Genomic DNA, 25,056 nt, shown 5'->3' with positions numbered 1-25,056 from the left:
GTCCCCAGAGCATCAGGATCACTGTTTTTTATTGTTCGTCTCAGTTATCACCATAATTGGCTACCTATTCCTGTAATTCATTTTGGAGAAGTGAAATAACATTTAGTTCAACAACATTTGAACATCCAACAATCTTTATTGAGTGTCATCTGGGGTTGCAAGCTGTTCCAGGCACTGGAAATAGAGATGAGCAAGTCATAAAGAACTCCTGTCTTCCTGTAGATTATATTCTGGCAGGGAATGAGAAACAATAAATAATCCAGACCATAGCAGACAGTGGTAAGGACTATAAAATGAATTAAAATAAGACCAAGTGATAGTGGGTGACTGCGTGGTCAGAAAAGTTCTCTTTGAGGAGATGACATGTACACTGAGACACGAATGACAAGATGGAGCCAGCCACGTGAAGATCAGGGTAAGAGCACCCAGGAAGAGAAAACAGCGGTGCAAAGGTCTTGACGGGAAGAGCAGATGTTTAGACAGTGTGGGGAGAGAGTAGTAAGCAAGGAGAAGAGTGGTAGATGGGGTCAGAGAGATAAAGGGAACTGAGTCACTTGTAAGAAGGGTAAGGAGTTTAGATTTTTAATTTGAAGTGACATGGAAATAATTGGAGGGTTTTACACCCAGGAGCAATCATATCCGATTTTTGTTTTAAAAATAACATTAACTGCTATTGTGAAAATACATTGCAGTAGGTAAGAATGGGTGTCATTACTGTACTAATGAGATGTCCCCTCTAAGTATGGCACTTATCACAGGAGTAGCAAGTAGGCAAATGACATCTGCCTGGAGTCTCCCTTGTTTTTGCTCCCCCAGAAAGCTCCTCTAGGCCTGTTTTCTATATTATGATGCTATATATAAAATTTTTGCCTTCCGGGAGTCCCTTCATGTTTCAGAGGAATGAGCAGGTAGGAATAAGCATGCAAGAGTGCAGGAGTCTGTGATATTAAAGTATGCAAGAGGTCCTATGAAGACGGTTCAGGGAAAATGTTCATGGCCATAAAGGAAGCACCTCACTTCCTAGCCTGACCTTGGCCCACAAGGGGAGACACTGAAGCCATTTTCTGACAGAATACCTTCCATGCTTAGCCTTCAGTCTTTGGGGCAGGAGCAAGTAGAATAGTCTCATTTATGTCAAGAACCAACAGAATTGTTGTATCCTTAGTTTCCTGGTCACATGTACAAAACTGTCCACTTTTCAACTTTCCTGGTTAATCAGGAAGTGAGGAATTTCAGATGTTTATCTTGCCTGGGGTGTTCTTGCTTGTTGTTTCTGGTCCCTATAAAACCAAGAGTGCTGACCACTTGCCCCAGATGCCAAAAACTCTGGTCCATATTTACAAATACCTTCTCCGAAAGGACCAGGTACTGCTTCCCATATTTCTATACCCTCTTACTCATTATTTTAAAAACTGCCATCACCTAGTCATATTTACTTTCTAATATCAGGGACAGCATGTGTGTGGTGGTTGCTCTGTTTGTGATTATGCACATCCCTCTCTTATGTGCTTCCTAGTCATGGTTTCTTAAAGCCTTCTCATCATAGTTTGTAAAATCTATTACCTTGTTAAGTTAAACATCACAAAAAAAAAGAGCTATTTTTTGGAGAATGTGCTCAACGGGAGCAGATGGCCTTGCCCTACTCCCTATTAGCTCTGCTTCTGTCTGTACTATCACAATAGCAGTATGCACCTGCTGGATTTATTCACTGCTGTACCCCTAACACCTAGAACAGAAACTGGTACATAGTAGATGCTCAAGAAATATATACTGAGTGAGAGGTTGAACAGATTGGTTTTTGTCCTATGTTGTCTTCTGCCAGGATCCCGCCTGCCTTGTATGCCCTCCCTCTGACCAGCACTCCTAATGCATCAATTCCTTTAGGCTCAACCCACTATGTTTACATTCTGAGGGGAAAGAGGCAGTATACTAGTAGAAATAAGAGTTTTGAAGACACAGAAGAGTTTCCTTTACAACTGCCTCCCAAGAGTTATCTGCAGAAGATCCAGGAGAATCAACAGTGGATCCTAGCCCTGGCATGCATATTTATGCTTGTAAGGGGGAAAGACTCTGCTAAGTGCTTTCAGCCATTAGTCTGAAAAGCCAGTGACCACACAGGATCACTTCAGAGAAATCCACGAGAAACATACACAAAAGGGAGTGAGGAAAAGGAGAGATCTGGATGCTGGCCCGGTGGAAGAGGAACACCTGTGCAAGAGCTTTCAGCGAGACTTTGAAAGACAGGTCTTGTAATCACTAGCATCACTAACAAACTGCAGGGAGGCTCCCAAGAGAGGAGGCAGGTACACTGGAGGGGAGTAAAGCATCCCGAGAGAGTTAAACCTTAAAACCAAAGCATAAAGTTTCAGAGGTGACATACAAAGTAGCCTGAGACAGACCGACTAGCTGGCTTGCAGGACCCCTTTGGGAAGAGACTGTGCATGTATGCACACACCCGCACAGCACACACAGAATATGCCACTGTTTGTATTTGGTGGAAGCAGCCATACTGCGCTGGGCACAGGGGCAGAAACGACCTCGCACAGATATTTATGTCCCCATTGCTTTCGACAGTGACCCTTAGAGGTTAAACACTCATGTTCAATAAACTTTATTGGTGCTCTCACGTTAAAAACGAGTCTCATGTTCTCTTCTAGGCAATAAAAGCAATTGCCTAATACCCCCAACCATCCATTTTGTGTAGAAAGTAACGCAAACAAGCTGAAAACTTCCGTTCATTTCCCCTGATTTAGAAACCCTGGTTAGTTTGGCCAGGTACTCTAGATCAGCAATGCTTCCTTGAATGCGGGAATTGTTTGTGATTTGTGTGAGTGTGACAGAGGAGCTATATGACCAGAAACCCCGACCAAAAATCAAAATCATCCTAAAAACAGAAGTTATCTTTTTTTTTTTTTTTTGGCAGGGCCCACATTTCACATTTTATTGCACTTTTTCCACAATCACTGAGTCCTGCTGGGCTGTGCCCAGGGCTCCAGAGCCAGGACCTGGAAGGTGAGGCTGCGCAGCAAGCCATTCCCGTGGAGGGGCTGCCCCAGGGGCCCCGTGAGGGTGACCTTGTGGCCATGGTTGGGAGACCCGTCGAGGACTGAACCCCACACCCAGCGCCCACGTAGGTGGCCCTCAGGTCTTCCCACCGCCTCCAGGATGCTGAACCCAAACAGGGCAGAAGTTATCTTGGTCATCGGTTCCTTTAAGTACTTAGTCCCCCTTCTTCGCTGTGGATTTCCTTTACCAAGATGGCCGCCGTCGAGCGCTCTCCTCATTGGTCGGATTTTCTGCAGGTGGCCCCGCCCATCAGCTCGCCCCCTACCCCACCCCTCTCCACCCCCCGGTCCTAAATTCCTGGGAATGAAATGAAACAAGCCAGCGAGAGTGGGCGGGGCGGGCGCCGGAAGTGACGTTTGCGGAAGTCCGAGTGCGGTCCCCAGGGACAGGTGGGGAAGGGTCCGGGTGCCCCGGCTCTGAGCTGGTCTGACTCAAGGGGAGCAGCCGCCGTGAGTGTGGGGCCTGGAGCCGTCGCCTCCCCCGGGCCCACTGCCCGGCCCGCGCGCGAGGCCGCGGCCGGCTCCCTGCTCCCAGCCAGGCCCGGCGTGGCGCGGCTGCTCGCACTCCAAAGACCCGAAGCCCTGGGATGATTTTGTCCCGGGTTGGCAGCTTGGGCTTGAGTGGCTTCCAGGAGGAGGCCTGAGGCAGTTGTCAGGCGGTCCCTGTCCACCCCTCTCCGCTCACTCCTACGGCTGCTTTTCTCCTCCTCCTGTCTTTCCTCCTCAGCCCTTTTCCACACCTTCCCCCATTTTCCCGCGGATGCTGAGCTCCGCTCCGGGGAGTGGCTCGGCCCTGCAGTTCCCGGCCCCACTCGCTGGCCTCAAGGGGAGGCTGCGTTCGCGGCTCCGAACATCCTCTCGCGAGAGGTACTCAGGCGTGACAAGCATCCTCTGCGTCCGCTAGCTTGAGGGGTCCTGGGCTGAGGGTGCTCAGGAGGCAAGTTGGGGACCTTTCAGATCTGCTGGCGGCTTCTGAGCCCCCGAGAAGGCCTGTGGGAGATGGGACGCCTTGCGTCCCTGGTCGTCCCCACAGCTCTCGTAGGATTAGCGAGGGTGTGTTAGAAAGGAGGCTGAATGGAGGGAGTGTGACCTAGAGAGAGAATTGGCCAGGAGAGCACGAGCTCCGAGGAGCAGGGGTGGGAGTGGGAAAGGAAACTGGAATGTGAGGATTTCTGGGCAGATGAGGATCCTGACTGAAGCCAGTGGTCTCCTTTGGGAAGGGCTAAGGTTTGAGATTGAAAAGACAAATGGGGCCAGTTGGCACAGGGCCTTGAATTCCAAAAAGGCATTCTGCTATAGCTTGTAGCATATCCAGCAGCTGGTTAGGATGCGCTGTAATTCAGTGTGTATCAAGTACCCCGGTTCTTTTTGGAGATGATGTAGAGTGACATCCGGTTGGAAGCTGGGATCTGATTCTCACAGCGGCGGCATCTAGAAAGATTGTAGAGTTAACCGCAGTTTGAGACCCAGGGAGGGAAAACGCCCAGGTGTTTTTGCCAGGTGTTTTTGCGTCCAAGTTAACCTGGTGCCCTTTTGTTATTCAAAGAGTGCTTAGCCTTTGAAGACAGATTTGAATAAATTCTTTTCAAGACCTAAATTCCTTTCCCTGAATATGAGGAATGATGTAGATTGACTGGAATAGTGGTTTGGTGAGCAAAGTTAGGATTGTGAGCATTCATCCCCAGACCAGTTTCCCTAACGAACCTTGTGCTCAAATATGAAAAAGCACACCACAGGGACATGCCAGTTATTCTCAGGCCGAATAAAAATCATCAGACTTGAAGTGGGTTAGCATCATGGAAGTTCCCTAAGTGTACTCTGCCAGGTACCAGGGTAGATGGGAGTAGGGAGCTGGGAGGAGAAATAATGCCAAAAACATAAGATGCTGCCCCTCCCTTTAGGGTGCTGAGGACAGGGCCACTCAGTGACCGAGTCATTCGTGTGAAGGGTAGAGCTGAATCCCCTATGGCCCGTTACAGTTATACTCCTTGTACCACCTAATGATGGCACAGGGCCTGAGATGTTGAGTCTGCCCATCTTCTCATCATTGTGATAGAGGCTTCCTTGAGGGTCTCAACCTCCTTGTGGGAATGAGACCTTATTTGGTATGAGCCATAGCATATGGTGTTTTTCTCTGAATGTCTTCATAAGGTAGAGGTTTGTGGAATAGACACACTGTGTGCTGGGTTGTGCTGGGATGATATGGGCCATGCTGTTGATGCCACCCTTTTTCTCCTTCCTGTCTCAGAGCTTCTTGGTAATGATGTGTGACCATGGAGATAGGAGCCTCGCTCCCGAAGACCGGGTGAGGGCTCTCTCCCAGATGGGTAGCTCAGTGGAGATAAATGAAGACATCCCACCCCGGCGGTACTTCCGCTCTGGAGTCGAGATGATCCGAATGGCATCCATTTACTCCGAGGAAGGCAACATTGAACATGCCTACATTCTCTACAACAAGTATATGACGTAAGGCACCTCCAGTTTCTTTTTCCGGTGACTGATGCCTCACTCGTCCTGTTTTTGTGCTCATTTATTTGTTCAGAATTGCTAAAACTAGAGAACTTTATGTCATCATTACCATTAATCATTTCTGCTGGTAGTTCCTACATATTGGCTGTCCTTGACATTCAAAGACATGAGTACTTAAAGTGTTATTATCATGACTCAGTAATTTCATGAGTAAGAGACTAATTCTTTGGCCTGTGCCCACATGGCCCAGCTGTTAGTCAAGAGAGTTGGTGGTTAAACTGTACCTGTTTTGTATTGATGAATGCTTTTCCTCTCTCTTAATCATAGGATTAATGTTGAGGTTTTGCAGAGTCAGAATTCCTCACCTCTATTTATTTTGTAGCAAATTGAGTGATTCAGGAAAAAGTTTTTTTCTTACCTTTTTTTTTAACTTACATGATGCAAATCATCAAATAAGTATTGACTACCTACAGTTGTGTGGCTCCCTTTAGTTGCTTAGCATCTTAAGTAGGGTAGGTAGCATAAATAAAAGAAATTCTGTGCAACTAACAAGGAATAACTCCTAAATTCCCAGTCATAATGATGTGTCATTTAGGAAGGGAGTAAAGTTAAAGGGTCTCATATAATTCCTACTCTTCTTCTTTGATAATACCAGGGCCTTTGATAATACCAGTGTATTTGTTTGGCTCTTTCTAGTTCATAGAGTATTTAACCTGCATTATTTCATTTGACCTTCACAGTTCTGTGTGCATTTAATAGTGTACATTCTCCTCCCCTTCTACAAATGAGGAAACAAGCTCAGGGTTTAGGGATATGCTTTGTTCCACAGTTTGGAGAGACACAACTCAATGTAGGTTCTGTGCCTTTTGTTTTTCCTTTAGGCAATGTTCTGTTGTTTTGGTTTTTGTTTGTTTGTTTTGTTAATCCTCACCTGAGGATGTTTTCTGAAGGGCCTTGTGAGTTCTGTTTCTTGACATAGGAAGTGCTTTGAGGGCAAGGACCATATTCATTCAACAAATCTATATTGTGTATACCTACTATATACTTGGCACTGTGCTAGTACCTGGATACTTAGTAGATAAAATGGCCCTTACCCCTATGGGTGTACCTTTTTAGTTATGGGAGAAGACGATAAAGAGGTAAGCAGCCCTGACCGGTTTGGCTCAATGGATAGAGCATCGGCCTGGGGACTGAAGGGTCCCAGGTTTGATTCCAGTCAAGGGCATGTACCTTGGTTGCGGGCACATCCCCAGTAGGGGGTGTGCAGGAGGCAGCTGGTCGATGTTTCTCTCTCATCGATGTTTCTAACTCTTTATCACTCTCCTGTCCTCTCTGTAAAAATTCAATAAAAATATATTTTTTTAAAAAAATAGGTAAGCAAATAACTAGTCACAAAATGAGGAAAATGCTATGAAAGCAACAGAGAGCGTGCTGTGACCGAGAATAAGCAATATCTAATTAAATAGGGTAGTCAGGGTAAAGTCTGTCTGAGAAGATGAGATTTAAACTGAGACTTGAAGGATACAATAGAGCTGGTCATGGTGTTTGGAGGGTAGCAAGAGAGGAAGAAGGATGGCTCCAGATGAGGTCAGAGAGGCAGGCAGGACCAGATCTTGTAGAACCTTATAGGTTTGTGTTTTATCTTGAGAGCAATAGAAAGCCACTGAAATGTTTTAAGTGAGGTTGTGACCTAATCTTATTTTTTATTTTTTTATATTTTAAAAATATAAATTTTGGCTGCTGTGTGGTGAATGGTGGAGTATGAGAGAACACAGGGTGATTAGTCAGGAAACAGCCATTCAGAAGTGGGGCTGGTGGCTTGAAGGGGCATGGATTTGGTACACTGGAGGTAGAGTTCATGGGACTTACTTATAGTTTGAGAAAGACGATGGTATGAAGATTGACCTCGGCTTTCTTCCTTTTGTAATTTAGGATGTGGTGGTCTATTTACTGAAATGGGAAGAATGGTGTTGAAAAGAGTTCAGGTCTGGGTTTTCTTTCTTTCTTTTTTTTTTAAATATGTTTTTATTGATTTTAGAGAGAGAGGAAGGGAGAGGGATATATAGAGAGAAACATATTGGCTGACCCCCACTGGGGATAGAGCCCGCAACCGGGTATGCACCCTGACTGGAAATCTATCCAGTGACCTCTTGGTTCCTGGGTCGACACTCAACCACTGAGTCACAACCATCCAGGCCTGGGCTTTCTTTGACATGTTAAGATGTTAAATTTGAGATGCCTGTGAGATATCCAAGTAGAGATGTCCAGTAGGAAGTTGAATATACCAGTCTGAACTCAGAGAAGTCTAAGTGGGGAATACAAATGCAGGAGTCCTCAGCACGCAATGGTTCTGAAGCCATGAGAACCACTGAGACCTTCTAGCACAGATGTTGTTAATCTGGGGCCAGGAACTCCACAGGGATTCATAGCTAGAACTTAGTGTCCATGAACTTGGTTGGGAAAAACTTTTCTTATTTTTACTAACCTCTAACTGAAATTTAGCATTTCCCTCAATTTTGAATATAGGCCTCAAATGACAGTAGTATTAATAATATAGGCATACCTCGAAGATATTGTGGGTTCAGTTCCAGACCACTACAATAAAGCAAATCGTGCAATAAAGTGAGTCACATCAATTTTTTTATTTTCCAGTGCATATAAAAGTTCTGTTTATACTATACTCTGGTCTATTAAGTGTGCAGTAGCCTTATGCCTAAAAAAACACAGTGTACATACCTTAATTTAAAAATACTTTATTGCTAAAATTGCTAGCCATCATCAGAGCCTTCAGCCAGTTATAATCTTTTTGCTGGTGGAGGGTCTTGCCTCTGTGAAGCACACTAAAATGAGATATGCCTGTATTTGTAATTTTGTCACCAATAGAAATCAAGATATTTTCATATCACATTATAATTTTTACTGATATCTCAAGGTAGCATTTACACTTATTACTACCTCATAATTATAGTACAGTTATTAAATCTGTGACAAGATCCTGTTTTTAATGCGGTAATAATACATTAATAAATGCATTAAAAAAGCACATTAGTAAAAAAGCACACATCAGAATTTTTCATATTTTGAAAATGATTTTTCAGTAGAATTGGCTTCTTTTGTAATTCTTTGTATTTATTTTTTTAATTAGTTATATTTTTAAAAAGATTCTGAGGAGGAATCTGTAGGTTTCATCAGATGCCAGAAGGGTCTGTAGCACATAAAAGGATCAAGAATCCTTGATAATAAGACTATAGAATGAGAAAAGGAGCCCCTAGGACTGAGCCCTGAAGTTGGTTAGTGGAATGAGGGCCAGCAAGGGAGACTTTGAAGGAAAGTTCGAGAGGCAGGAAGAAGTCCACGCGAGAATGGGACCGTGAGTCAAAAGAGGTCAGTGTTTGCAGAGAGGAGCCAGCTGGATCAGATGGGTGAGGATTTGGATTTGGTAACATGATGGTGATTTTGATAAGCAATTTCATAGCAGGATTAAAGAAATACTTGATTAGAGTGGGTTGAATGGTGAATGGTCAGTAAGAAAGTGAGTATACTGTCATCAGGCTTTTTGTAAAGAACCACATAGTAAATATTTTTGGCTTTGCAGGTCATTTGATCTGTGTCACAACCTCTGTTTTGTAGTGTGAAAACAGCCATAGACAGTACATGAATGAAAGAAAGGGTATGGCTGTGTTTCAATGAAACTTTATGTATAAAAACAGATGGTAATCTGGACTTGACCCACTAACACAGTTTGCCTAGACATGGCATAGACAACTCTTTGTAGAAGTTTGGATAAGAAGTAAAGTGGAAAAATGAGGAAGTAATTGAAGGGGGATAAGGATTGTATAAAAATGTGGTGTGTGTTTTAAGATGGGAGATTCTAGAGCAGTGGTTCTCAGCCTTGGCTGCACGTTAGAATCACCTGGGAATCTTTTTAAAATCCTGATTTCTGGGCCTCATTCCCTGGAAATTCTGTTTCTTTGTTATTAATGTTGTGGCCCCACCCCATAACAAAGAAACAGAATTTCCAGAGGATAAGGCCCAGAAATCAGGATTTTAAAAAGATTCCCAGGTGATTCTAATGTGCAGTCAAGGTTGAGAACCACTGTTCTAGAGCATCTTTTTTGCTATGGAAAAGATCCTATGGAGAATGAGAGGCTGCTGTTACAGAAGAGAGAGCATTTAATTGTAGCAATAAACTACTAAATAGGCAAGTGGGTGGTAAGATTAAGAGGACAGAGATTCTTGCCCGGCCAGCATGGCCCCATGGTTGAGCGTCGACCTATGAACAAGAAGGTCACAATTCAATTCCCAGTCTGGGCACATGTCCTGGTTGGGGGCTTGATCCCCAGTGTGGGGCATGCAGGAGGCAGCCGATCAATGATTCTCTCTCATCATTGATGTTTCTATCTCTCTTTCACTCTCCCTTCCTCTCTGAAATCAATACAAAAATATACTAGTATATTTTAAAATGAGTAAAAGGGGTTCTTAAGAAATTGATATTTTCTGACTTGATGTTACTTTGAGTGGCATGAATACTAGTATTAGTGTTAACAGCGAGACTGATATGGGGAGTCTGTCCCTGTATATGGTTCCCCTTACTAGTATATGATGAATTGGGACCATTTAATATGATGAACTTGGCTTGGAGGAGAGTTGAATGAGAGAGAGGTGGCTTGTAGCAGCTCATGTACTTAAATTTGTTCGATTTGGGGTTTAATTTGGATTTTGTTGGGTGGGCTTGACCTGGATCAATAAATGTAGCTTTATTTTTCTTACAGATATCATTAAGACCCTAATTCTGATTCTTGAAACATCAGTCCCTAAGAGTAGGAAAAATGTTCTAGCTCTATTCTCATTCTATTTTTCTACTGCGTTTTACTTGGTCTGTTTCTATCAGTAACAATGGCTCATTTTGGCAATTATTACAACTGAGGAGACAGGAGGGAGGGGGCAGGCATTCACGTCACCACTCCTCTGCCACCCCCACTATTGAGAGTCATTGTTCTTGTTCTAGACCTTTTGTGGATCCTTTAATTCGGGGGTTTAAAAGGTATGTTTGTTCTTTTCCTTGGAGCAGTTCAGGCATCTGAGTGATCTCAAGCACATTCCCCGCCTCAGAGGTTTTCCCTGCTGTAGGAATGCTTTCCCTTTTGCAGACCCTGGGGTAGAAGAAAGATCTTCAGCATATTAAAGCAGCACATATTTTCATGATGAGCACAGACAGTAATCCGGGCAGTGGATTCTTTCACAGCTTTTTATGGTCATTGACTAGACTACATAGAAGGGAGTTACAGAGCAATTCCTGCCTGCTCTCTGAGCCTCCTGAAACACAACCCACTTTCTGAAAATGGTCTGTCACCTGTCCTGAAAATGGTTACTACTGGAATTGGGGTTTATAAACCAAAGAGGTCTTCATCTCTGATTATGCTCACCTTGCTGATTAACTTTTTTTTAAGATTGGAAGAAATGAAATGAGAGTCCTTAGTACATTCATGTTATATAATTTCTGCTTGACTTTTTGAATTAATTATTTTTATACAAAATTAATATTTGTTCATGGCTAAAACTATTTTTTTCAAAACATACAGCAAGGGAATATTAAAGTGAAAAGCCTCATCTACCAGAGGTAACTACTGTTATATACAAGAAAATGTTTATGCCCGTGCAAGCACATGGGCTCACATGTGTATCCTTGTTTCTTAAAGCATGAATGAAATCATACAATATATTTTGTTCTACATCTTGCTTTCTGAACAGTCCTATCTATCTTTCCATATCAGGACATTCTCATTCATCTCACTTTGCCTCAGGGCTATTTCTTCTGCCAGAGCTCTTCATGGCTCACTCTCTTCCAGTTTTTACCTAAATGCCACCTTGCCAGTGATGCCCTTAGCTGGCCAATCTAAAACCTTAATCCCTATTCCCCCCCCTCCCCCCATTACCCATTTCCCTTCTCTAGCAATGACTTTTCCTTGCACTGATTATCCACTTTTTGTTTGTTTGTTGTTTGTTCTCCCACTGTAGTATATGCTCTTTGGGGAGGATTTGTGACTGTGTCATTCACTGTCAAATCCCTAGCCTTTACAGTAATGCCTGATCCCACAGCCAATGCTCTGTAACTATTTGTTGGATCAATGGATGGGTGATTATGTTATTTATCACATTTGGGTACACCATAATTTATTAAATAATCCCATCGATGGACATTTAGGTTTCTAGTTTTCCCTGCTTTTATGAACAATGCTATATAAAATAGTCTTATACATATACCTTTGTACTATTGTGTAGGATATATTCCTAGAAGTGGAATTGTGAGTTTAAAGGATAAACACATTTTGAATTTTTTTTTTTAAATATATTTTATTGATTTTTTACAGAGAGGAAGGGAGAAAGATAGTCAGAAACATCGATGAGAGAGAAACATCGATCAGCCGCCTCCTGCACATCCCCCACTGGGGATTGCCCGCAACCCAGGTACATGCCCTTGACCGGAATTGAACCTGGGACCCTTCAGTCCGCAGGCTGACGCTCCATTCACTGAGCCAAACCGGTTTCGGCCATTTTGAATTTTTAATAGTTGTATCCCACACTCTCCCTTCCCTAAGAAAAAAATAGTATCAAATTATAGTCCTGCTAAGAGTGTATAAGGACACTCATTTTCCTGTACCCTTGCCTGCACTGGTTGTAATTAACCTTTAAGACTTTGCCAAGCTGAAAGATGAAAATGATATCTTCATTTCAATTTCTTTCATGATAAAGTTGAATACAATACCATATATTTATTCACCGTTTGTGTTTACTTTTCTCTTTATCTCTTTTCCCCGAATTGTTCTATTAGGTGGTTTTCCTTGGGTTTTGCCAATGATTCTCTCTGTTTTGGTATATATCCTCTTTCTAGGCTGTAACCAGATCTAACCCCAGGGAACAGTATACATCTGGGCCACAGCTCTTCTGTGCTTTGAACGTTTCTAGCCGTGGTGCTAATACCTTCATCTCTTCTTCTTGTTCATGTCTTTTATTTGTTTGTTTATTAGTAAAAACAGTCACATGAGCACATAGTAGATGCTAGCTATATGTTAGGCACTGTGCTCAGCTCTTTATTTTTGTTATTTCCTTAAGCATCCCCGCAGTCCTATCAGGTGGTACTGTTTTTCTCTACTTCTAATATATATATACACATATATGTATATGTGTATATATATGTGTATGTATATATACATATATGTATATGTATATATATGTATATATATACATATACATATATATTGAGAGAGAGAGAGAGAGAGAGAGAGAGAGAGAGAGAGAGAGAGAGAGAGACTGAGGGATGGTGAGCTTAGGTAATTTGTCTGAGGTCACAGTAAATGGCCACACCAGGAATGAACCTGGGCAGGATAGCTCCAGAGCCTGTCCTCCGAACCACTAAGCTCTCTTTCCTCTAGTATGGGAAAGGGGTTATGTTGCCCAGTTTTTTTAAAATATATTTTTTATTGATTTTTTACAGAGAGGAAGAGAGAGGGATAGAGAGTTAGAAACATCGATGAGAGAGAAACATCGATCAGCTGCCTCCTACACACCCCCTACTGGGGATGTGCCTGCAACCAAGGTACATGCCCTTGACCGGAATTGAACCTGGGACCCTTGAGTCCGCAGGCTGACGCTCTATCCACTGAGCCAAACCAGTCAGGGTCCAGTTTTTGTTTTTAAGAGTCCCTTCTGCCCATATGTCCCCATTCAGAAAATGGACAACAGTTGAAACAAGAGAAGGTTTTCATGTATAGGTCGGAAACTTTTATCCTTACTTATAAACTACATTCTATTACTCCCACTCTTGTCTTATCCACCCTATTTCCCCTGCCCCCTACTTTGATTTGTGTGTGTGTGTGTGTGTGTGTGTGTGTGTATATATATGTTATGTATAAGTTATGTATATACTTCCTATATTTCTTTAGATTTTCATAAGTAAAATATATATAAGTATATATAAATAGATATAGATATACATATATATAATTGTCCCCTTTCTTACAAGGAAGCATACTATATACACTTTTTATTTACCCTTTGATTTTTTTCATTCAGCTCATCCAGAAGTTTAAGTCCATTCTATTAATCAGATCTTTATTGAGTGCCTCTTTATACAAGGCACTGTATTGGTGTTGGAGTAATACACAAAGAGGCATGAGAAAGAAATCTCTTGGCCTCCGGGACTTTACAGTCTCTTCCTTCAGGTTGAGAGCATAAGCGAACAGAAAGTGAGGTGTTTATATGACACAGTACATCCTTGGCTGATTTAGCTTCAATACAAAGCACATTCAGCCTGCTGAGGTGGTGAACATGAACCTGGGCTTTAGGGTCTCGGTGAGAGAGTTACCGAACTGGAAGTCTCTTGAACTTAAGAACTGTGTCTTATTCATCTTACTATCCTTTGAGGACTTTATGATTGAATAAATCTACTTGTTTTAGATTTCAAGGCAGCTGTTTTATATCTTTTTCATGAACCCACAGGGAAGATTTTTAAAATCATTTTGATTTGAGAATTTATCGCAGCATGAAAGGTCTTGGATTGAAAGGAGGAGGGCTCTATAGAGGGTTTGTTTTAATGGTGAGGAGAGTAGGGGTTGTCGTCTTTTCCCCCTACTGAGGGTTCCTCCTCTGTTTTTCTCCTGTCCATGGGCAGAAAATGGAAGACTCAGTTAATCCCAACTATAGCAGAGCATAACTGTGAGCAAGCTACCCTCAACATATTTGTTTTGGGTCTTGCCTTGTATTTATTATGACTTAATTCTATTAAAAGATCCCGTTGGCCCTGGCTGGTGTTCTAAGTGGTTAGAGCATCGGCCTTTGCACTGAAGGGTTGTGGGTTCAATTTTTGGTCAAGGCCACGTACCTGGGTTGCAGGTTTGATCTCCAGCCCTGGTTGGGCATGTGTAGGAGGCAGCCAATCCAAAATGTCTCTCTCACATAAATGTTTCTCTCTTTCTCTCCCTCTCTCTCTCTCTAAAAAAAAAAAAAAAAAATGGAAAAAATATTCTTGGGTAAGGAGTAACAAAAAAATGTTTAGAAACACCCCTTTGTTCAGAACCCCTCCAACAGGAACCATGTGGAGGCAGTGTGGTGTAGCAGTTAAAAGAGTAGATTCTAGAGCTGACACTGAAATTCTGAATTCGCCACTTTGGGCTCTGATAAGATACGAGATTTCCATTTTTTTTTCAGTGTCTCCAAGTAGACATCCTAAATGTTAGAGGTCTGTGAATTGAGTCCATTTATTTTTCCCACTGAGCTTCACAGCCAAGGACAAGAACTGAAAGAGAAAATGTAGCACTTACATTTTTCTGAGCACTTTTCATCAGAGATCATAGTGTATGTCATACATATAACATGAACATGTTATATACAGGTATTGTCTAAGCTTCTCAGTGTTTATATGGTGCAAGGAATATTCCTTGAAGGAGCATGAATCCCAAAGGAAAACAAGCCAAAGTTAAAGGTCACATGGGGCTACGAGTAGAAATAGAACATGGGTTTTCCTTTAGCTTCCTGCCCTTGGCTGCTAAACTCTTCTCTGAAGAATTATTTGTGACTGAGATATTTTCATTTGAAAGCCTGAATGTTTTCCAAGAAGAAAAGAATGTCTTTGGCAATGTATTTTTGGGCAGAGGATAGGCTCCCCCCGCCCCCATGTTTTTGTTGTGGGAGTTTGGTGCTTGCGACTGGGGCCTGATTTGGGAGAAAAGAGAAGCACTCTGTTGCCCTTTATAGGCTGGCCGTGGTTGGGGAAACATGGCCTCCTGCATGGGTCTGTTCCCCTTGTCTGCACATCTGGACCCCGTCATGCAGTGGCTTCAGGAAAGAGAGGTGCATTGCTTCAGAGTCTTTTGGACATTTCTTTGTATCCTAACCGTTCTGATCTGTTTCCTTAGGCTCTTTATTGAGAAACTACCAAAACATCGAGATTACAAATCGGCCGTCATTCCTGAAAAGAAAGACACGTTAAAGGTGGGTCTTCATTTTCATTGTCACCCATCTAAAAGCTTTGCAGTGGCACACACTAACTTCAGGGTAAAGTGGTAGTGGCTGCATCTGAGCATCAAATCCTGCAATAGGAGATGAGGCCATTTCACCAGATCAATGTGAAATAGCAGGTATGGTACCATAGGGAGTATTTCAAATTGTTTTTGGAAATATGTTGCCACTGCCAATTTGACTTTTCTATTTAATTAGCTTGGACTTATTCTAATTTTCAGTATTTTTGTGTATCTGTCAGAAATTAAATGAGATTGCATTTCCCAGAGCAGAACAGCTGAAGGCAGAGCTGTTGAAACGATATACCAAAGAATACACAGAACATAATGAAGAAAAAGTGAGTATATAATAACAAAAAAGGAAATTAATTTTTCTTCTTAGGCTGTGCCCTGTGGTACTTTACTATTTTTGGCAAGTACCAGAACTCAGAAAAGTAGAATGCAAGTATTTAAGCTGAGTACTCTAACACAGATTTAGCCTGCCTGTCCACCTTTTTCCAAGCCATTTTCAAATCACTCCTGTTAGGAAGAGTCAGTTCACGCATGCGGAGGAACTCCCAGGGCGCCATCAGTGGTCTGTATCAGATGCGAGCGCACCCTGCCGTCACTTCCACATTATGTTGCAGCGCTCTGCTGAGCTCTGTTCTGGACTGATGGGGAAAACCAGCAGAGAGGCGAACAGTTATGAGGCATATATTTCTTTATTTTTTAATCCTCACTGGAGGATATTTTTTTCATTGACTGACTTTTTATTTTTATTTTTTATTTATTTATTTATTTTTAAATATATTTCTTTATTAATTTCAGAGAGGAAGGGAGAAGGAGAGAGAGAGAGAAACATCAATGATGAGAGAGAATCATTGATTGGCTGCCTCCTGCACACCCCCTACTGGGGAACGAGCCCGCAACCCAGGCATGTGCCCTTGGCTGGAATTGAACCTGGGACCCTTCAGTCCGCAGGCTGACGCTCTATCCACTGAGCCAAGCCAGCTAGGGCATGACTGACTTTTTAAAAGAGACTAGAAGGGAGAAGGGAAGGAGGGAGAGTGAGAGAGAAACATCTATTAGTTGACTTCCAAATGACCCCCAACCTGGGCTGGGGATCAAACCTGCAACCCAGGTACATGCCCTTGACTGGGAATCCAACCTGCGACCCTTTGGTACATGGGCCAACACTCTAACCACTGCTCAGTGATTTCACTGGCCAGGACTGTGAGGCATATATTTCTAAAGCACTGAGTGAGTGAAAACCTTAATGGAGGAGATTAGTACTTAATATTTCTTGTTCATTAAAAATGTCATTCTGTGTTGAACTGATCACCAGAACATTTCAGAGGTTTCATTTTGGGTTAAAAATTCAATAGAAACCCCAACATAGCAGGTTTAAGTTTGGAATTGGTTCTATTTTATAGCCTTACTTGGGATCTAGAATGTATGCATGGCACAGTTAGAGAATAAAACTGTATATGATACCAGTTATGAAATGCAGACAATAAGTTGCATCAAGATTTCAGTAAAGAAAATACATTAGTTAGAGTCATTGGGAAGGTTACTGAGAGGAATGGGACATTAGCTGTCCTTGAAGAATAGGTATATGGTGGCTAGATAGACGGGAGTGGGTGACTTCCATGTATGTAGAGGTACTGAGGGAGCATGAATCCTGTGTTGGGAAATCAGGCCAGAGCAGAAGCACATTTTGGGAAGTCCCCCTGCTGAATAGCCTTGTCCTCCTATTCTTTCTTTGTAGAAGAAGGAAGCAGAAGAGTCTGCCCGGAACCGGGCCATCCAGCAGGAGATGGAAAAGGAAAGACAGAGGGTAGCACAACAGAAGAAGCAACAGTTGGAGCAGGAACAGTTCCATGCCTTTGAGGAGATGATCCGGAACCAAGAACTAGAAAAAGAGCGGCTGAAAATTGTACAGGAGTTTGGGAAGGTGGACCCTGGCCTAGGCGGCCCACTGGTGCCTGACTTGGAGAAGCCCTCCCTAGATGTGTCCCCCATGGCACCTGTTGCAGCCGCACAGCCTTCAGACTGTAATACAGCTGTGAAGCCTGCCAGGCCACCTGTGGTGGACAGGTCCTTGAAACCTGGAACATTGCACAGCTCAGAAAGTGAGTCCTTTTGCTCATGTCCTCTTTCATCTCTGCTGCAGCTAAACAGTGCGTCATTCTGGGGGATTCTGCCTAAAAGATGACCTTTATGATCCCACTCATTAGGCTGTGGTCACAGCTCCCATTTGATCAGTATTGCTAGACTGCATCCTGTCACACTGGCTGTATTATGAAAGTGGCCTTTTCTTAAGCCATATAATTTACCTGGATCTTGATCAATTTTCTGAAGAAATAATAATATCCTTGAAAGTCCCACCCTCAGCTTTAAAGGGTGATACAGAGATTTGAAATGTTCAATGAACTAGAGACTACTATTGGCCCTTTGTAAAGGACACTTGAAATTTATTTTGCTTGTTTGTAGTGTGACAGCTGACTTTAAAGGGGGCCACTACTGAATTGTACTTCACCTGAAAACATTCCTGATCCTAAAGGAACTTAGTCAAGGTGAATATTGTATATAGTAGGTGATAATTCAGTCCAGCCATAAACACCATCGATAGTCTTTCTTCCTCTCACCAGTGATGGACTATCTGAGAAAGTAACAATAGCTTCACATTGATAAGTATACCTTAATTATTAGAATAGATCGTTTTGGTTAGGAATATGCTTTCAAGTAGTCATTTAAGGAAGTCTGCTTTGCAGAAGATCCACTTAAAAGGACGATGTATGAGTGGGCCAGGGGTGCTAGACTCTGAAGCCTGGCCTTTAGGGTTTTCCCTCACATACTCGACAGACTTATCTCTCACACTGTTTCCTCATGCATATTCTATACTTTGGTCAAATTGGACTCTCATATTCCCATAACAGTCCCTGGACTATCTTATCCAAAGAGGTTTGTTAACATTTGCCCTGAACCTAAAATCTCTTTTCTTTCTCTCTGTCTTCCCTAATTTTCTTAACGTTTTCCCAGATCTTCTTCCCTTCAATAAAATTGATTCTGTTCTTAAAACTCCCAGAGCTCTTATTATCTGTAAAGGTCATTACCTGGTAGTATAGTCCTTAGTCAGTAACTAGGCTTTAACTTCTGGCCGGCTTAGGGCTTGAGTGTTACTCCTTTCTGTGTTCCCTGTGGGCTGAGCACAGAGTCTGTTTGGTAAGTGATTATTGAGTTGAAAAGACAGTGCCAAACCTTAATTCAGAATTCAGATACCCGCATCAGACTGCCACGTGACTGCTTGGCTCCTGGTCTGACATTGTTACCTCTCCAGCGGTCCAGATCTTGCTTTTAAGTGTGCAGAAGCAGAACATCCTTTTTCACTTTTTTTTTTTTAATGAAAATGTGACTGTGAAAGATCCCCCCTGATTTTAGCCTGCTGGCTCTCTCATGGGTTTCTCCCTGGTGTTCGGGGACTGGGTCCATGCTTGGCATTCTGAACAGGCTTATAAGCTGCTTTGTTTGCGCATGCCTTTTATGAGGACCAGAAGGATTTTTTTGTTTTATCATTTTCACTTTCTTCTAAGTTATTAAATTCAGAAGTAAGTAGTTGCCCATATTACTTTCTGTTATCTAGAATATATCCTGGTGTGTTTCTTTGAAAGGCATACCCTTTGATATTTTTATCTTAAATAAATGAGATAATTAAAATAAAAGTAAAAATTTAATTGAACAAGGAGGTTATTTTTTATTCCTTTGTATTAGATGATGACAGAATTCCTGAATAACTCAGAAACTTTTAAAAAAATATATATTTTTATTGATTTCAGAGAAGAAGGGAGAGGGAGAAAGAGATAGAAACATCAATGATGAGAAAGAATCTCTAATCAGCTGCCTCTTGCACGCCCCCCACCAGGGATCAAACCTGCAACCCGACCAGAATCGAACCCGGGACCCCCCAGTCTGCAGGCTGACGCTCCATCCACTGAGCCAAACTGGCCAGGGCAGAAGAAACTTATTTTAAGTAGTAGTTTACCCTTGTCTTAACTTGAATGATTGAAGTCTCTCTCTTTTTCTTTTTTAAAAAATATCTTTTTATTGGTTTTTAGAGAGAGAGGAAGGGAGAGAGATAGCGAGATAGAAACATTGATGAGAGAGGAACATCATTGATCAGCTGCCTCCTGCACGCCCCCGACTGAGGATGGAGACTTCAACCTGGGCATGTGCCCTGACTGGGAATCGAACCAGCGACCTCTTGGTTCCTGGGTTGATGCTCAACTGCTGAGCCACACCAGCTGGGCTGAAGCCTCTTTTCTTTTCTTGAAATCTTGTACTCCCAATAGCTATGGTCAGAGGTTGGAAAAGAGACTTTATAACCCTCTCTTTTCTTCCATTTAGGATGAGATTCCCTCTCACTGCCTGAAGTTGGGGGCAAAGGGGATGTGGCAGTGATAGGACATTGCTCTCCCAGGGTTGCCAACTCTGAATGTGCTTGGGAAGTCTCTGCCCGTGGTCTCAGATATTTCCCTTTTCTCCGTTACAGCTCCTACAATTGATGGGCTGCGCCACATGGTGGTTCCCGGGAGGCTCTGTCCACAGTTCCTCCAACTAGCCAGTGCCAACACTGCACGGGGAGTAGAGACATGTGGAATTCTCTGTGGAAAACTGGTAAAAACAAATGCTTTGCTGAGCTGAAACTGTTTCTTCCCCCCTTGGCCTCCTGTGGCTCTGAGAGAAGATAAACAGGGTCGGTTACTCTTTGTACCAATCCCTTTGCCCAAGGAACCATGGACAGCAGTGTAATGCAATGTCACTTTGAATTTGGTGACCATATCTGATTGATTTTCTGAGTCTCTTGAATTTAACTGATTATTTTAATGCCAGTAGTAAGAAATACCTATTTCTACACTTGGTAGGAAGATCCAGTCATTATCTATATACCATTTTTCAAGCACCTGCTTTATGGTAGGACCTGGGGGTATGAAATACATACGACACGTAACATGTGTCCACAGAAAGAACCCAAGCACTTTGGCAAGGTGGGAGATACATACCAAAGGTAAGTAGCATGCTGAATAGTGTGTACAATACAAGCACTAAGAACTTTGAAGAAGGAAAGAATATTGAATGGAGGCACTTAGAGAATCCATTACTCGCTGCTGAATGAATAAGTATGAATAAATGAATGAAGTGGAATAGACTTGGACTGAGCTTTAAAGGATGAGAAGGACTTAGAGAAACAGTGATAGGGAAACTCCTTAAGACATGAGCAAAGGAAGAGGAATGGTACTACATGCGGAGCTTCCTGAGAACCACCAGTAGACCCATTTCACTTCAGAAGAAATCCCCATAGGGCTGTGGGCATCTGTGACTTGGCAGAGTGCCCCCAAGAGAATGCACATGAGCAGCCATGGTTGTGAACCACAAGGTGGGGGACTCAGGGAGCAAGGTGTAGACTGGGGTGGGATGGGCCTTCACTTATATAGGTGTTGAACTTTCCACTGCTGTGACAGAGTGGGGTTGCATAAATGCCTGGGAATCAGGATGGGCTGTTTTCTTCATTGACAGATGAGGAATGAATTTACCATCACCCACGTTCTCATCCCCAAGCAAAGTGCTGGGTCCGATTATTGCAACACGGAGAACGAAGAAGAGCTTTTCCTCATACAGGATCAGCAAGGCCTCATCACACTGGGCTGGATTCATGTAAGCAATGCCGCGCTCTCGGGTCAGTCCCTTCTCTCACGATGTTGTAAACATGCTGCCAGTTTTTTTCTTAGAACAAAGTGCATCGCATTCAGATTTTTTAGATGATTGTGTCTCCTTCCCTTGGATGCACACTCGACTTCCCTAGTATACTTGACTGCTTGTGCTCCAGCATTGATTTCTGGGAACTACTTAGGGCTTTAAAATTTTTTAATTAATTAATTATTATTATTTTTTTAATAAAAATGAACTTGTTTTCTTAATGTCCCAGATTTCTTGTGAGTGTGAATGGTGATGGCCTAGAATATAAGTGGATATGGGCTATGCCTACTTCATACATAGTCTATATGTTCCTAAAAGTATAGAGCTCAGAATATTTTAAATGAGTCAAGGAAGTTAATTCAGATGTTTGCATTTGGTTTTTCTTAAAGCAGCCTATACCTTTTTGTAAACCAGAAGGGCCACCAATATAGGTGATTTTCAAGTGTCTGCATATCTTATGTAATCTTTTGGTAATATTCAGGTAAAATAAAATTCTAAAAATTATTTCTTAATTTTTCTTTCTTTTCCTTTCCTTTTCTTTTCTTTCTTTCTTTCTTTTTTTTTAAAATATATTTTATTGATTTTTTACAGAGAGGAAGGGAGAGAGATAGAGAGCCAGAAACATCGATGAGAGAGAAACACCGATCAGCTGCCTCCTGCACATCCCCCACTGGGGATATGCCTGCAACCCAGGTACATGCCCTTGACCGGAATTGAACCTGGGACCCTTCAGTCCGCAGGCCGACGCTCCATCCACTGAGCCAAACCGGTTTCGGCCTTTCTTTTCCTTTTCAATTCCTCACTCTCAGACCAGGCTGCTTTTCATGCTGTGTGCCAGGGTTACATACGAACAAGTCAGCTCACTTCAGGGTTTGGGAAGATGACTCATACTTTATGTTAGAATTTGGGAAATACTCACCTGGGAGGCAGTCCCATGTGCCTCTGTCCTGTATTCAGTTTAAGTACATAAATATTTGCCTTCCATTGTGTATCCCCATTGGATAAAAAACTTATTTCTTATCTGCCAGGGGTTATAGATTTAAGTAAGATATGATTCTGGTTTCATGAAGGAAATTAGACACATAGACAAGTTATAATTCTTCACATGAGGCAGAATGGGCCAAGTGCCTTGAGCAAAGAGAGCCCTGTGGAATTCAGAGGAGGGAGGGATCGCTTGGTATGATTTACTAGAATTTTGACAAGATGGGCCAAGGGAGAGTTCTGTATGGAAGGGAAGGCATTGGAATAGGCAGGCGGTGCCTGGAGCTTTGAGTGTCCAGTTTGCTGGAGTTTATGGTTCATGCCAGGAAATGGTGGTAGATAAGCTTTAACATGATACATTGGGTAGACAAGCAGAATAGTTCTCCTTTTTAGTAAGAAGAGACTCCTAAAGGGTTTTTTTCCCTGTATTTGTGATTCTTCTTTTATTAACATAGTTGACATATAATATATTCATTTCAGGTGTACAGTATGAATTTACATCTGAGTAGAGCAAACCATACTTTCGAAAAATTAAAATAAAGGCAGTTTTAAGATAAGTTGAGGCAGAGAGATTATTTAAGAGATTCGTGTGGTGATGAAATCTAATTATGAGAGCTAGGATGATAGCATTGTGCTTGGGTAGGAGGAGATGAATGTAGGATTTCAGAGGATGTGGGGAATGAGTAAGAGGATGATGAGTAAAGGTCAGTGATGACTTAGAGATTTGGGGCCTGACTCGTGGGAGTGGCAGTGATCATCTCATAAGCAGAAACCGGGCTCCAGGAGGAGAACTTACTTTGGAAGTGGAATAAATGGTGTTCAGTCTGAGCATGTTGAATGGAAGGTACTAGTGAGACATTAAATCGGTGGAGATAGTTATCAGGCTGTTGGAAATGTGGCTGGGGCTTGGGAGCAAGGCCAAGGCAGAAGTATCTGGGAACCTCTGCATAGAGCTGATCTTGGAAGTCTAGGAACTGGAGGAGAGTGGGGAACAAGAAAAGATTCGCTGGAAGCCTTGGGGACAGGCTACCTAGAGGGACATAGGAAGTAGGCAGTAATGAAGCAAAGAGATGTCAGAGAAAGATGAGTGTAGTGCCAAGACACAGAAACCAAAGGAGGAGGAACGTTTTAAGAAGAAACTTCAGGCCCAGCCTGCATGGCTCAGTGGTTGAGCATTGACCTATGAACCAGGAGGTCACAGTTAGATTCCTGGTCAGGGCACAGGCCCGGGTTTTGGGCTGGATCCCCAATGTGGGGCGTGCAGGAAGCAACCAGTCAATGATTCTCATCATTCATGTTTCTCCTTCTCCCTTCCTCTCTGAAATCAATAAAAATATATTAAAAAAACAACAACACAGAAAAAGAAGAAATTTCAGGATGTTAACTATGTCACATGCTGCAGAGAGCTCTAGAATGATGAAGACCTGGATGAGCCTGTTGGATTTGGGGAAGTCACTGGTGACCTCAATTTAATTGGTTTTAGGCAGCAGTGGGAGTAGATTATAAAGGCTGAAGGAGTAATGGGAATGGAGGTTATGCTGATAGTGAAGTGCACACCACATTTTTGAAGAGCCTAGTCCTAAAGGAAAGGAAAGAGAGGGGATTCCTAGTGGCTTCAGGAGTGGCCAGGTCAAGAGAAGATTTGCTTGATTTATAGTTCAGTATGAAGGACTTGAATATGAGTTTTGGTTTGATTTTGTTTTTTTTAAACCTTTACATTTGAAGTATAATATATATAAGAAAGTACATAAACTAAATTATGAACCATTTAACAAACATCTATGTACACAAACTACAAGAAATAGAACATTGTTCAAGAAATAGAGCCTGGTTTGAAAAAAAAAAAAAAAAAAAAAAAAAAAAGCCCTAGCCGGCTTGGCTCAGTGGATAGAGCGTCGGCCTGTGGATTGAGGGGTCCCAGGTTTGATTCCGGCAAGGGGCACATGCCTGGGTTGCAGGCTCGATCCCCAGTTGGGGGCATGCAGGAGGCAGCCGATCAAGGATTCTCTCTCATCATTGATGTTTCTCTCTCTCCCCTCTCCTTTCCTTTCTGAAATCAATAAAGAAATATGTTTGAAAAAAAAAAAAAAAAAAAGAAATAGAGCCTGGCCGGCGTAGCTCAGCAGTTAAGCATCGACCCATGAGCCAGAAGATCAGGGTTCAATTTCTGGTCAGGACACATGCCTGGCTTTTCGGGATAGATCGCTAGAAGGGGCGTGCAAGAGGCAGCCAATTGATGATTCTCATCATTGATGTTTCTCGCTCTCCCTCTCTCTGAAATCAATTTTTTTTTTTTTAAAAGAAATAGAACATTGCCAGAAGCATGCTCCCACCCCCCACACCTTGTCTCCTGCCCAGTCACACTTCCTCACTCTCCTGACTTTTTTGGAAATCCTTGTCTTTCTTTATAGTTTTACCACCTAAATGTGTATTCATAATGAGATATTTAGTTTTGCCTGGTTTTGAACTTTATATAAATAGAATTATACTAGCATAATATGTATTCGTTTGTGTCTGGCTTCTTTTGCTCAACATTTTTAAGGTTTGTTTTCATTCTTGTCTGTTAGTTGTCTGTGTTTTTAACACCAGTGAGCCAGTGGAGGAGATTTTAGAGGGCAGGAAAGGAGCAAATCAAAACTATGGAGGTAGGAAAGTACCAAATCAAAACTAAACAAAGGACATTCATCTTCATACAGGGGAGAAAACACTCATTCCTCTGAGACAGAATTGAAGGCAGAGAGAAAGAAACAGATTTTAAACAAATTCTCAGCCAAAGATATGTTTTTTTTAAA

General features: G+C 42.4%; 1 protein-coding gene across 3 annotated transcripts in view; it reads left to right on the top strand.

Moving 5' to 3' along the window:
- Positions 1–3,398: 3,398 nt before the first annotated feature.
- The window catches only part of LOC118668849 (STAM binding protein), a 28,229-nt gene continuing 6,571 nt past the window's right edge, over positions 3,399–25,056 (top strand). Inside the window, exons 1-7 of one of the 3 annotated variants that reach the window (XM_036334103.1) lie at positions 3,399–3,455; positions 5,314–5,531; positions 15,449–15,524; positions 15,793–15,888; positions 17,298–17,661; positions 20,079–20,203; positions 21,104–21,241. In XM_036334103.1, the coding sequence (XP_036189996.1) occupies positions 5,326–5,531; positions 15,449–15,524; positions 15,793–15,888; positions 17,298–17,661; positions 20,079–20,203; positions 21,104–21,241 (1,005 nt within the window). In that variant the 5' untranslated portion in view covers positions 3,399–3,455; positions 5,314–5,325. Of the gene's footprint in view, positions 3,933–5,313; positions 5,532–15,448; positions 15,525–15,792; positions 15,889–17,297; positions 17,662–20,078; positions 20,204–21,103; positions 21,242–25,056 lie in introns of all 3 variants that reach the window. The other 2 variants (XM_036334101.1, XM_036334102.1) reach the window with 2 other exon arrangements.

Source organism: Myotis myotis, unplaced genomic scaffold (genome assembly GCF_014108235.1).
Source record: "Myotis myotis isolate mMyoMyo1 unplaced genomic scaffold, mMyoMyo1.p scaffold_m19_p_14, whole genome shotgun sequence".
Lineage (NCBI taxonomy): Eukaryota > Metazoa > Chordata > Mammalia > Chiroptera > Vespertilionidae > Myotis > Myotis myotis.
Note: the sequence above shows the minus strand (reverse complement) of the source record. Positions and strands in the feature narration are given on the sequence as shown.